General features: G+C 39.9%; 1 protein-coding gene across 1 annotated transcript in view; it reads right to left on the minus strand.

The window, feature by feature from the left end:
- The window catches only part of COL4A3 (collagen type IV alpha 3 chain), an 87,005-nt gene that overhangs the window by 11,139 nt on the left and 62,504 nt on the right, over positions 1 to 13,362 (minus strand). The window contains exons 33-44 of the mRNA XM_011364099.1: positions 13,092 to 13,181; positions 12,611 to 12,750; positions 10,333 to 10,459; positions 9,176 to 9,256; positions 8,712 to 8,810; positions 8,417 to 8,464; positions 6,844 to 7,029; positions 6,198 to 6,328; positions 3,855 to 3,927; positions 1,176 to 1,247; positions 963 to 1,088; positions 64 to 162 (exon numbers count right to left, since the gene is read on the minus strand). Coding sequence (XP_011362401.1) covers positions 64 to 162; positions 963 to 1,088; positions 1,176 to 1,247; positions 3,855 to 3,927; positions 6,198 to 6,328; positions 6,844 to 7,029; positions 8,417 to 8,464; positions 8,712 to 8,810; positions 9,176 to 9,256; positions 10,333 to 10,459; positions 12,611 to 12,750; positions 13,092 to 13,181 — 1,272 coding nt within the window. The remainder of the gene's footprint in view (positions 1 to 63; positions 163 to 962; positions 1,089 to 1,175; positions 1,248 to 3,854; positions 3,928 to 6,197; positions 6,329 to 6,843; positions 7,030 to 8,416; positions 8,465 to 8,711; positions 8,811 to 9,175; positions 9,257 to 10,332; positions 10,460 to 12,610; positions 12,751 to 13,091; positions 13,182 to 13,362) is intronic.

Here is a 13,362-nt window from a genome sequence, read left to right on the forward strand (position 1 = left end):
GACTTCTCTGTCTATTGAGACATCACTCCTTCAGTGCAGGAGAGAAGCCAAATGTTTGTTTACCTTGTTCTCCTTTACAGCCTTTGCTGCCTTTTTCTCCAGGTGGTCCAGGAGTTCCTGGTTTTCCATCCTTGCCTGGTTTACCTCTTGGCCCACAGGGTCCTGTGCAAACGAACAAACAAACAAACAAACAAACAAACAAACAAACAAAAGTTGTATTAAATGGTTCGTATAGGATAAAGGATATGGTGGTCTGTCATCCCAGTTTACCTGAGACTTCTCCAGTTTCAGCAATGAAAGTTTTGCAAACTGAGTAGACCCTCAGTCTCACTTGTTACTTCCTACTTGCCAGGGGGAAAAAGACCCTCAAAAATAAACTAGGAGTAAATGACATATAGCATTTTAAAATTGTGCTACCATTTTGATTGATGCTATCCCAGAATTCGCTATGCCCTTGTGTCGATCAAAATACCTCCCATCTCCCAGCTGATTCATGCAAACTTAGAACATAACAATTTCACTCAAAAATCTATAAAAAATATGCTAAACCTATATAAGGGGGTTAGTTCAATTTTCATACACCAATATTCTGAGAAGATTTCATAAGAATGCTGTACAAAGTGTTAGAAAAGAATAAATACATAGAAGTCAGGTTTATTCAGGCAATCGATTAGAAATAGAGCACTAAGACTAACAGTCGTCAGAGAAGAGAGACATAATACTTTTACCTTAATAAAAAGAGTCCCACAAGTGCCCTAAATTGTATCTGTTCAAGTTTATACTACGCACAACAGCTTTCAATAGATTCAAAAGGTCTTTTATGTGCTGGTCAAGTGTAAAATGAGCTCATTTCTAAAATTGATTGTAAAAACACTATAATGTGAAACATTTTCTGTGAAGTCGTATCATTTGATGGCTCAGGCACTTCCTAGTGATCCAAGTCAATGCTGCCAGTCCCACACCTGGTGTTCCCAGTGGCCCTGGTGGCCCAGGTTCTCCTTGCATCCCTGGTTCTCCAGGTTGGCCTGGCGGCCCTGGGCTTCCTGGAAGGGAGATGATCTGAACCGTGCCGGGGTCTCCACGTGGACCTATTGACACGAACATAAGGAGATGATGGCTTTACTGATGGGTTACTTTTCCTTCATGGAGAGCAGTACTGAGGAAATAACATTTACCTGGTGGTCCTTCTGGCCCAGTTTGCCCTGGAGGTCCAACTGATCCCAGAAATCCTGGGTCACCCTTTTCTCCTAAGAAAATAAGAGAGAGAGAGAAAAAGAAAGAAAAAAGAAAAAGAAAGGCAATGTGATTCCCCTTGGAACAATGGGTTTTCTAGCTCTTCAGGTCGGTGATCAACTCTAAGGATAGATGCTGGAAGTTATGATGAGGTTATGAACTCTGTGGCAGCCTACGACTTAATTATATTCATGTGGCTTTCGGCATTTCCTTTGGAGACCACTGGTCGTGTTTAACGTCTATTAAAAATATAGTCTACAAGTAGGCATTAAGAAATTGTATTTTAGCATTAAAGAGGAAGAGTTCCTAAGGGTTTATCATTTAAGTTTAGAAACCAACTCAATATTTAGGGTGAAGTATGAAGTGACATTAAAACCTATTTTAGTACTTCCTGGAGGGTTACATTAGTTGTCATAGTTATCTATTTTCTCAACTTCTTACTTTAGTTTTATTAATAGTTGAGAGTTATGTTAGGGACTCTCATGAGCACATATAGAATATCTTTTTTTGTATTTTTTTATTAGTTTCGAGTATACGGTACATTGGTTAGATATTTATATAGTTTACAAACGATCCCCCGATCGCTCTTCCTCTCCTCTGGCTCTCCACCTAGCCATTACATTAATGCTGACTGCATTCCCTCTGCCGTGCTCCCCATCCCCATGACAACTACTAATTTGTACTTCTTTAACCCTTCACTCCATTCTCCCAGTCCCCCAAATCCCCTCCCCTCTGGCCATCACCAGATTGTCCTTTATATTTGTGAGTTAGTTTTTGACTAGTTGTTCCTTTTGTTCCTTAGTTTCCACATATAAGTGAAATCATATGATATTTATCTTTTTCTGTCTGATTTATTTCACTCAGCATAATAACCTCTAGGTCCATCCATGTCATTGCAAATGGTAGGATTTCATTTTTTTTTAATGGCTGAGTAATATTCCATTGCATATGTGAACCATAACTTCTTATCCAATCATCTGGTGATGGGTATTTAGGTTGCTTCCACATCTTGGCTATTGTAAATTGTGCTGCCATGAATATAGGAGTACATATATCTTTACGAATTATTGTTTTGGTTTTCTTTGGATAAATACTCAGAATGCAATTGCTGGGTCAAAAGGTAGATCCATTTTTAATCTTTTGAGAAACTCCAGACTGTTTTCCATAGAGGCTATATAGAATATCTATTTTGATATGAACTATCAAAGTAGTAAGATTTTTCTTGCAGTCTTTGAGATGAATACAAGGTTACTAAGAACCATTGATTTAGAGAAATACTCTCTTATAAAAATCTTGAAATCATGTAGATGTTACATCTGATTACTTAGGAAGACTTTAATACTAAATATGACATTCATAGAGGAAATACAAAAAAACAAATATATTAACAAAAGTTAATTGGCACTATAAATTATCCACTTGATATCAGACTTGAGGAAGGTGTTAATATATATACATACCAGAAGAAGCCTAAATATTTTTTTCCTTTGGGGATTAAAAATTACTAAATAAAAAAGTACAAACCCATTAGTAGTACCAGCTGATAGATGGGCTTATTCTGAAATCTAAGTGTAGTTGAATATTTTAAGGAACGTATTTCAAAAGAACTGATTTTATGACTTGCCCTTCTAAATACCTCTAAATATTGTACTAGAATGCTTTTCTTTAGTCAGGCCTTTATATAATTTTTCAAATCTGAGATATTTCTACTGTGAGACTTGGGGAGTAACATGTGGCACACACGTTTTTCCCAGGCTGCTTGCCAGTATTCACCTGCTCGGTGTCTCGTGAGTCTCACTTTGATTTATTCTCAGCTGATTTGTTCCTTGCAGAGTTAATGGTTGAAAGCATTAAAAAGGCTTTCTTTGAACTCCACCTCATTCTCTCATAGACCTGGGAAAAGTCTTCCTTTGTGAAAATGCGGCTTTGTTCACTTTGGTTACACTTATTACTTAGCATCTTATAGTCTGTAATAAATTCCCTGCCATACAATAAACAACACCAGAGGATTTAAACAGTACAGACAACAAATCCAATATTCAAAACCTTAATTAAGGTCACAGCACTCTTAGGAAAGATTTGAACATTTTTTTCTGAAATCTGAAGTGTATGTGTATGAATATTTTTAAAATTAAAACTCTCCAAAGCATGTTTTTTTTCCCTGATAAAAACATAATACATGTGCGCCATAAAAATGCTTAAAATTGCATCTAAAAAATTACTTACCTTCCTCCATTAAACAGTTTGATGAATATTGTTTTAGGTTTTCAGCTTTTAAAAATTGCAACATGCACAAGGTAAACAATTCAAAGCAATACTGTTGATATTAATATAGCTCCCATCTCCCAAACCACACACATCAGAACTCTCAAAGGTAACCACTTTAAGCTGTTTCTATTTAGTTTTTCTATAGAGTCCATCTTTAGGGTGTGGTTTTAATTTTTAAGATCCTGGGGTTGGGTGCTGGTGGGGTCTTTCTTTTTCACTTGTACTGAGGTCCTATTTGTAGTAACCCCAACTGTCTGTGGTGACTGTGAGAGTGGAGTAAACATTTGTGTGCCCTAAAATATGAACCTCAGTCATTATATTTACATCCAAAAAGTAGTGCACAAAAACAGTACCTTTCATGCCAGGAAATCCTTGGAATCCAGAATCACCTCTGAGCCCCGGCAGACCTGGAGTACCTGGTGCTCCCTATATTTGAAATAAAAGGGAGCAGAACCACAAATTCTAAAAACCACACTATTCACTGCATTTTCTTTAAAAAGCAAATAGAATAAAATATTACATTGGGTAAGAATAAGCTGAAGTTAACAGACATCGTTTTTGCCTTCCAATCCATATTTCACCTGTAACTCCTCTGCCACCTAGACCTCTCCTTAGGGCTACCATTTTCAATAAAAAAAATCGAAACTACCCTTAAGCCCAAGTAACCGTAACTGCCGATGCTAATGTATGCGAGTGTCGGATGGGGTGGACAGGAAGAGTAGGCACGAGATTGCCGGAATGAAGACTATTATTTGTGTTCTAACTAAGCCGGCAGAGTTAGGAATTATTCTCCGTCAGAGTAGTGCAGAAGCGTCCAGGGATGGGAGCGTGAAGAGGTTGTCAGGGGAGTTTTGACATGCACTTTTGATAAGGATGCAGTGACCTGACTGGGAGAAGATGCTCCCTTCTTATGAGGCCCACACTAACTGCTCTAACATAGCCAGGAGATACTCGAGCAAGGACATAGGAGGAGAGGGGAGGGAACAGGGCTTCCGAAAAGAGCCATATGTCGGAATGTATGGTAAATCTGCTCTTAAACTGTCCATGTGAATTGAGACAGAATGTTAGTACTTGAGAACAATGAACATGAAAAATGCCAAGAATAACAAGACTGGCTTTTGAGCCAGTTGTATTTGAAGCAAGAAGACCACGTGAAGAAACAGCCCTAATGCTTGGATAAGGTGGTGTGAGATTAAAAAAGGAAGGAGAGAAAACTGAACCATCTGATCAAGGACTTCTGAAGTCTGGCTGTTGTCCAGAGGCAGATATAACCAGGAAGGAGGGCCAGGTGCCAGGCCCAGCCCTTGGGTGGAGAGAGAGCTGTTCCATGCAAGGAGAGAGCCGGTAAAGGCACCCAAGCCAGTTTAGACATCCATCAAGAAGGATTATCTTCGAAGTGCAGAATCCTAGACTGACCTTGGAAACTTGGAATAAATACTTGAATGAGATCACATTTCCAAACCAGACTTCCCACATCCTGGTGTCCATGGAAGGACTTTTGATGTGATCGTAAGATCGGTGTTTGCCACTTTCAAAGAATCGTGGCGAACGTGAGAGATACCTAAGACTGGAGATGGGCAAATATCTCATTAAAAAAGGTTTTTAAAAAGTAGATTCTAGAAACCAAGATACCAAGAGATCTTAAGACAGCTTAAGATCTGTGATTCCCGACGGTGAGCCCTGCCGTTTGCTCATTACCCGTCACTGATGGAAATGCAGAACATCTGCGACAAAACTCTGATTTTCCTCATCCGTCTCTAAGAATTTGATGTAAACAGAGGAATTAGGCTTTTCAAATATGCTTCTAAGAGAAAGCTAGGGAAGATGGCCGAGGTATTGATTGCGAGATTGTGAGCTGAGAGATAGTAATAGGCTGGGAGCAAGAGCCTAAACAAAAAGGATAGCATTTAAGAAAGATAAATGCGAACGTCCTATATTTAAGTCACAAATAAATAGACAAGACAAGAAATAATGGAGCAAGAAATAAAGTAGCCATTCATAAGAAAAAGGCACATGGACTTTCGTTGGCCGTAGCTCAACGTGGATTTTAGGCTGGATTGTAAACTGGTGATATTTAGGGAGTGAGACTTCCCTACTCTAGCTGCTCTGTGGGGTGCTGAGTTTTTACTCCTGGAAGGTGTTTATCCCAAGGCCTGCATTTTATGGGAGATATTCACAAACTAGGATATATATTCAGAACAGAGGCAGGATTGGTGAAAGGTTAAATTGAATTTGAAAAACAACCCAGGTATTTATCAGCAGAGAAAATATTTGGAAGGAAATGGCAGCTATTTACAAACACTGGAAAGTGCTTCATGGGGAGAAAATAAACTAATATTTAGGGGATAGCACAGATCACCTCGAAAGCGTATTAAAGAGAAAAAATATGGTGTCATTTAGAATGGTCCCAAACTCCTAGGTGTCTTTTGAAGCTTCCATCACTGGATTTGTTCAGAAACTAAACAAGCAAAGGTGAGAAATGACATAGAGAAGGGTCCCACGTAAGCAACTTTTAGAGGCCAGATCTGTCCAACGCTTCAGAGACTTTGAGTCTTTGAACCTTCTGGGCTCTGTCTTCCCTTGGATGCACTGCACAGAAGCATCACCAATGGGAAGCTTTTGCTGCCTCACGTACATCCGACCCTGGAAATCGATTTGGAAGAATGTAAGAAGTCGAAATAATTTTCCACACTTACCAGGTGACCCGGTGGCCCTGGGTCTCCTATAGTTCCAGGTGGTCCTCTTGGGCCAGGCTCGCCCATAAATCCCTTGTCTCCTTTGATGCCTTTTATGTGACCCCCTGGAGGTCCAGGGGGACCGGGTTCACCTGAATTCACAGAGAGCCTGTCAGTGTTGCCGGTCGGAGAGCCTGGCAGCTTCTGTTGGTGATTCTTTTGAAGCAAGTGCAAACTCTGCCCCTTTCGTTACCCCAAACGTTCCCCCACCTTTGCGAGTGTGATGGGATCGTGGTAAAGACAGAATGAGATATTGCCAGGGAAGCACCTGGCACGAGGCAAGAACCCTTTCTCCTTGATGAAGTTCTGTCAGAGCAGAATCTGTGCCGAGCTCCGTACCTGACACGTGGTAGAGCCCAATAAATATTGGCGAATGGATGCATGTCTCTCTTTTGGGCTCATTAACGTGGTATTTACTAATTTTCCAAACAGGTTCCTCTGCCTCAACAACATCAGCAGCTCTAGTGCCCTCCAGGCGAGACACGTGTGGATGGAAAGATGCAGAAGACCAGAGGGACAAAGCAGCCGCAAAGCCACACGAGGGGAAGATCGAAAGCTTTTAAGGTTAAGTTATTTTCATTCTTTTATTTAAAAGTAGACCCCCTACCTGGGTTTCCTCTTGAGCCTGGTGGGCCTCGATTTCCTTTTTGGCCAGGGACGAGTGCACCAGGAAACCCTGGTGGCCCCGGGAGCCCCGCCACACCTGTGGGACCTCGCGGCCCAACGTCTCCCACTGCTCCTTTCCTGCCGGGGAGGCCAGGCAGGCCTGGGGCGCCCCTGTCCCCTTTGGCCCCTACAAAGAGAAAGGCATGATAAGCTTCCGTAATGCCTCAGAGGTCTGAGGCACCAAGATGCTGTCTCGGGTCCTATCATCTGACTCTATTAAAATGCTTCCTTGTTTTACAACGCGATCTCTTTTTAAGATTTGGGAAAATAAACTACTGAAAAGGATTCCCACCTTCCAAGTCTCAATATCTTCTTCATATTTAGTTATCCTCAAGGCACTGAGGTACGTAATCATTTACTTACATAATTAGGCCACTTGTTATTTTTTTGAGGATTTTTTTTTTTTTTTTACTTTACATGTGATAATTTTATATCAAATTTTATGTCCAATTAAATGCTAAAGTGTTCTCATTCCAAGTGGTTAAAATGTGAGATTAGCCCAGGAAAATAAATAGAAATGCTCCTTTTGGCCATAATTCTAAAACTTGGCTGTGAACGAGACCGGGAGAGCTTTCATGCTCACGGGGGAGGGAGGGCTGTGACAGATATGGGGACAATGAGCTCCAACAGGAGGACTATCAAATCATCCAGAAACGAACAGAAAAAGACGGCTCTCGTCCGCTTTCACAGCTGAGCGGGCAGGTCTGGAGGATGTTTCTGCCTCTCTATGAGTTTCTCAGTGGCGTTGGGCTACTCCTTGCTGGTCCTGGTGAGTGTCGATAACCAGGGACAGGCCTCCTTGCTAATAAAATACTCCTATCCACAGGACCCATGGCTGAAAAGGGTCAGTAAAAGGTACAAATAATCTAGTATTTCTTCTGTCATGTTTCTCTACAAAATGGAAAAACTTAAAAGGAGCTGCTTATCTTATAAAACGCTGGTGGGGGAAATCCAGAATTGCAGTCTGTCAAACAAAAATCTTGAATATACGTCGAATGACATGTTCAGTAAACTGCCATGTCTGAGAAGTTGAGAGAGTTACTGGATAGCCCTGTATAAACAGTAGTGTGAACCCCAAGGGGCTCTGGGGGTTGGAATTGGACTTACAAAGATAGGAGGTAGGAAAGGGGTGGTGTTACTACTGCATTTCAGAATAGCAGTAGTAACTACTATTATATATATATTATATAGTAGGGATGCTCACTGAGAAGCCACCTTTTACATAGGAGGTGACTCATTTAAACCATGCTAATGACAAACACAAAGCAAATATACAGTCTCTTTTTATTTTTAAAGACTTTTATAGAAGGAAATTCCAAAATTGGTCACAGTTTCTAATTCATTCACTTTGTTGTGAAGGTAATACTTAAGCCTTTTTAATTGAATGCTAAGAGTATAAACATCCTATATTATCTGTCATTGAGACTTCTTTAATGCAACATGTTAAGTTTATATTTCAGGCATATTAAATTAGATTCTGTCCTCGAAAATGTGTATCAGAAAGAACTGCTCACCTTGAGCACCAGGGTTCCCTTTTGGGCCTGGATGTGCCCCCAGCAAACCTGAAAGAGGTAATTTTGGCATATTAACATTTTATATGCGGTTAATTTCATTATATACATATATATAATTTGCACTTGGCCAATTTCACTTTGGCAACAGAATGAAGATTAATTATCCCACACCCAGAACACATCAAAGCATCCCTTCCGACAGAGAAGAATCTCCAGAGCAGTGAAGGATGACGGTGTCACTAATTATTTCATGCAAAATAAAACCAGTGGATCCCAGATAATGAGCAAGTTGTACCCGATTCTCCCTTTTCTCCTGCTGGCCCAGGAATCCCATCACGTCCTTGGTTACCTCTCATACCCATTGGTCCAGGACTTCCTGGGAATCCTGGAGGACCTGAAAAAAAAAAATGCCATTCAAAAATGCCATTCAATGCCTATGGGCCGGATGTGTGTAATTCGGGTAAAGGTGTTCATTTATCAGAACTCTAGTTATGAAGTGAAGCTAAATTCACAGTGAAGACTGAACACATTAATACAGTCATGAGGATTATCACTTTGGGATGTCCACGTTGGCAGATCTTTGAATTAGGTATAAATACCTGACCTCCCTTGTGTGCATTTCTGTCTGAGAACAGGATAACTGGTCACTACCTTGTAAAGAGCAGTCATGGCTCATAGACAGAGATATACAGAGTCAAGACTCAGGAGGAAACATACCTCCCTTGGGAAAGGGAAGGGGACAAAGTACAAAAATGGAACCTGGAGGGCCTTTTGTTCCTGGAAAGCCAGGGAAGCCTCTGATTCCTTTAAACCCTGGATCACCAGCAGGACCTGGCTTTCCTGTAAATGAAGAATACCAAAAGATAAGTGTTTACAACATTGGCCGACATGGTCAGTTCTTACAGTCAGTTCTTAACTGAGCTCACTCCGGCCTCCAGGAAGCAGTCTTGTTATCGGTCACCTCAGGCTTTTGTCCTATTTCCACAGAGAAGCACAGCCATGTGTCAAATCATTTTCATAGATGTGCATTCACGTGGACCACTCAATATCTGATTTATTGCTTTAATTGGGAATTAACAGCAAACCCATTGAAGCTTTCAGTGTTTGAAAAGATAATTCGAATATTATCTTCTTAAGTAAGACCTGAAGCTACAAACCAGTAGCTTAGCAGTTGTTTTTAATAAAATGAAACAAAAACTGAAATCTAAGCAAATGAGAAAAAAAGCCAACGTTCAGCCTTGAAACATGCCAGAAAAAAAAAAATTACAACAGTGTTACAGGTTGAATTGTGTTGCTTCTCCATTCGTACATTGAAGTCCTGACCCCCAGTGGCTTAGAATATCACTATCTTTGGAGATAGTGTCTTTAAAGAAGCAATTAAGTTAAAATGAGGTCAGTGGGTTGGGTTCTAATCCAATATGCTTGATGAAAGTTGGACACAGACACAGGGAGAAGGTGGCCACCTATAAGTCAAGAAGGACGGTGTCAGAGGTCAACTCTGCTGATACCTCGATCTCAAACTTCTAGCCTCCAGAATAGTGAGAAAAAAAATTTCTGCTGTTTAAGCTACCCCGTCCGTATTATTTGTTGTGGAAACCCTAGAAAAACTAATACGACGATTATAAAATTGGGCAACGAACTAACGTATCACGTCTTTAGGCCAAGTTCACTGAGGCAGCACTTCAGAAGTTTGGTTTAGGGGTGCAGGTTTTCAGATCTCAGTCCACCGAACTGGCGGATCAGTAAAATAAGACTCCTCCTGATTAATTTGCTGTGTCTCAGCGTCTTAGAATTTGAAATCAAAGTTAAGTAGAAGTAATTGTAGTGCAAAAGCCTAAACAGCTCTCTGTCTACGGAGGTGGTTAGAGGAGGTGAGAGTCATGCTCAGCGTCATGCTTCTAGCTTCCAGGGCTCACCTGGGTGGCCAGGACTCCCGGGATCTCCAGGGACTCCCTCCGGTCCAGCAGGCCCTGAATGTCCAGGTGCGCCGGGCGGCCCTCTTTCTCCTTTCTTTCCCACGGCACCTGGCAATCCCGGTTCTCCCTTAAATTCAGTCAAACACCTTTAAAATTCTCATATGAGCAGGACATGGGATCAGAATTAAGTATAAACTGTGTTCGTTTGCATTTATTTATTTGTTTGTTTGTTTGTTTGCCATTCATATTAAGTGTCTGCTATGGGATAAGTGCTGGGAACAGGAAGGCTACATGATTTGTGGGGCCCAGCACAAAATGAAAATACGGTTCTCTTTTAAAGTGATGTTAAAGCGGTCCAAGATAGCAGTGGCAGAGCATTACATGAAGCATGGAATCCCTCTTAGCTCCCAACCTCTGTAGCTACATGAGTTGCGTACCCACGAAGCTGGCTCTCACCAGGAATATAATAATAATCGTATACAGATAGGTGATATATACAGTCTCTGCCTTCATGGAGCTTTAGAGACCAGTGGGGAGCTAGAAAATAATCAAATGTATAATTTCAAATTCTGATGATTAACTCAGGGATAAGAAAGAAATAGATCAAATGGATATGTGTCCTACGAATACTATGCATACAGATAAAAGTATGTCAATCACATGTAAAAAAAATTCTTCAATGGTTTAATATTCATTAAATCTATTCTTCAGTTTTATGATAAGCTAGCATGTATGGATTTGATGGTGACTGACAAAATCTCCATAGTAGCTGATCAAAATATATTATTCTGTTACTGTGATTTACCAGCATGGTAAAAACAGCTTCTTTTGTGTTCAATACAATTTAAAAAATTTCTGTGGTTACCTATGAAAACTCTAAATCTAAATAAAACTATTAATTAACTGAATGTGAATTAAGTATAAAATGATCCCTCACTGAGAAAATATCTCAGCGGAAAGAGTCTCTCCCTGGTTTTCTGAGGATTTAGTCTAAAAATAAATATGGAAATTTATTTGTGCTCCAAGTTATTTTCTTGAGTCTGTGTGGCTTCTAAAAATTTTCTTTCCTTATATGGTAGCTGAAGGAAACTGGACTTTGGGTGGTAAACACACAATAGAATATACAGCTATTACATTATAATGTACACCTGAAAATTATATAATTATATTAACCAATGTTACCCCAATAAACTTAATTTAAAAAATTTTCTTTCCTATTATTTTTAGAAATTACTGATGGAAAACATTATTGGTGGAAATCTTTAGGAACAGTGATATTTTATTGGCTCAAAACAGAGTCAGGGAAAAGGCACCCTAAGTAACAAGTTTTATATATTTTGGAGTCATAGACTCTTGAACATCTGATAAAAAATACAGGCTCTCCCCTACAAAAATTTGCATTTTTCTTTTTTTTTTTTACATTCAATTTTAGGAGATTAGCAGGCTTCTTTGGATTCCATAGACTTGTTTAGGGGTCCATGGAATTCCGTGCTAAAACCCCAGCTTATGGAACTTCTATTAATCAGTCATTCTCTAGTGGTCAAGCTCTGACCCAATATAACTGCTATATACACAAAGGTTGAAAGGAAATAAACCTAAAAAAAAAAACCAGCTGACCCCCACCGAAACATTTGGTTGCTGCTCTCAGTACAACAAGCTAGCAAAGGCTTCAAAATACGACCTCCAGTTAACAGAGCACAAGCACTGAGAACACTCAGACAAAATAAAATTCTGTGTAATGATTTGAAAATGGTTAAAGTTTCAAAACAATTAAGAAAGATAAATGTATGTATCTTAGGATGGTGTTTGCTTTTTAACGATGCTCTGAAGTTATTTTACATCTTTTATCATGGTTTAATAAGTCAAGTGTTTTTGGTTACAAGGTTTAGAACTTTATTTTTGAAAGTCTGTGTGAGATGAGTACACAGCAGAGATCGGCAACTTTATACCACAGGAAAAAGAAACACGGCTGTCAGATTGCGTGGACCTCTGATCACTGCCTCCTTCTGGCAGCACACTTAAATTGCAGGAACAGTTATGAGAAATTCCTTGGGAGTTGAAATTAAAATTAACTGTGGGGAATAAGTTCAGAGATTGACAGCCATGTGATAGATATCCTCAGTTGTGGAGATAGGACATAAAAAAACTAAATAACTACCTGAAAATATAATATTTTCCATTTTTTTTTCCCTATCCACATTGAATCCATATACTTGTTGATATTTAAAGAGACTCTTAGTCCACCACCAAAATGTAAATACTTCAGTGGTCTATATACCTTTGGTCCTGGTGGTCCTGGCCTTGTACCTTCTGAATAACCTGGCTCTCCCTTATTTCCTTGGAGACCATGAATACCTGGGAGACCTGGTCTTCCAGGTGGACCTGGGAGTCCCAAAGTTCCCCTCTTTCCTTTAGTTCCTGAAATTAGGAAAGAAATTAGGTAAAATGGGTAAACACAGGGATCTTGAAATGTTCTACTTCTGGCTTTTGTACAAATCGTCTTTCTCCTAGGAAGTTGGCTTTTTCTGAATCACTAATGCATCAGGTAGCATAATGAATGATTTTTACGCATGTAAATATTTTTTTGTTCTCACTCATGTTCTATAATTGCCCCATAATACATTTGTCTAAAAGTAAATGTAGTTATTTTACAACAACTGTCTACCAAGTGGAAAAACAAAACAACAAACAACACAGAAAATCTAGAATTGGGAACTCATCGTGAGCTCGTAGGCTCATAACTGGAGTGTATACATTACCTGGCACCCCCATGTTCCCCATACTTCCTGGCACACCACGTGGTCCTGGTTCTCCAGGATTCCCAGTGCTGCCTGGATCTCCTCTGGGGCCTTGAGAACAAATAAATAGTTATATGCCCTGCATAGTTCTTGGACACAGTAGGTGCTCAATAACTATTTGTTGCTTGCATGCATGAATGAATGCACCCAGAGCAGCAAAACTAGCTGGTTTAAATAGTAGTTTAGTTGCTTTTTAAACTTCATATAAGGAGAGTACTGAGTACCCAGAAAA

This window comes from Pteropus vampyrus, unplaced genomic scaffold (genome assembly GCF_000151845.1).
Source record: "Pteropus vampyrus isolate Shadow unplaced genomic scaffold, Pvam_2.0 Scaffold93, whole genome shotgun sequence".
Taxonomy (NCBI): Eukaryota; Metazoa; Chordata; class Mammalia; order Chiroptera; family Pteropodidae; genus Pteropus; species Pteropus vampyrus.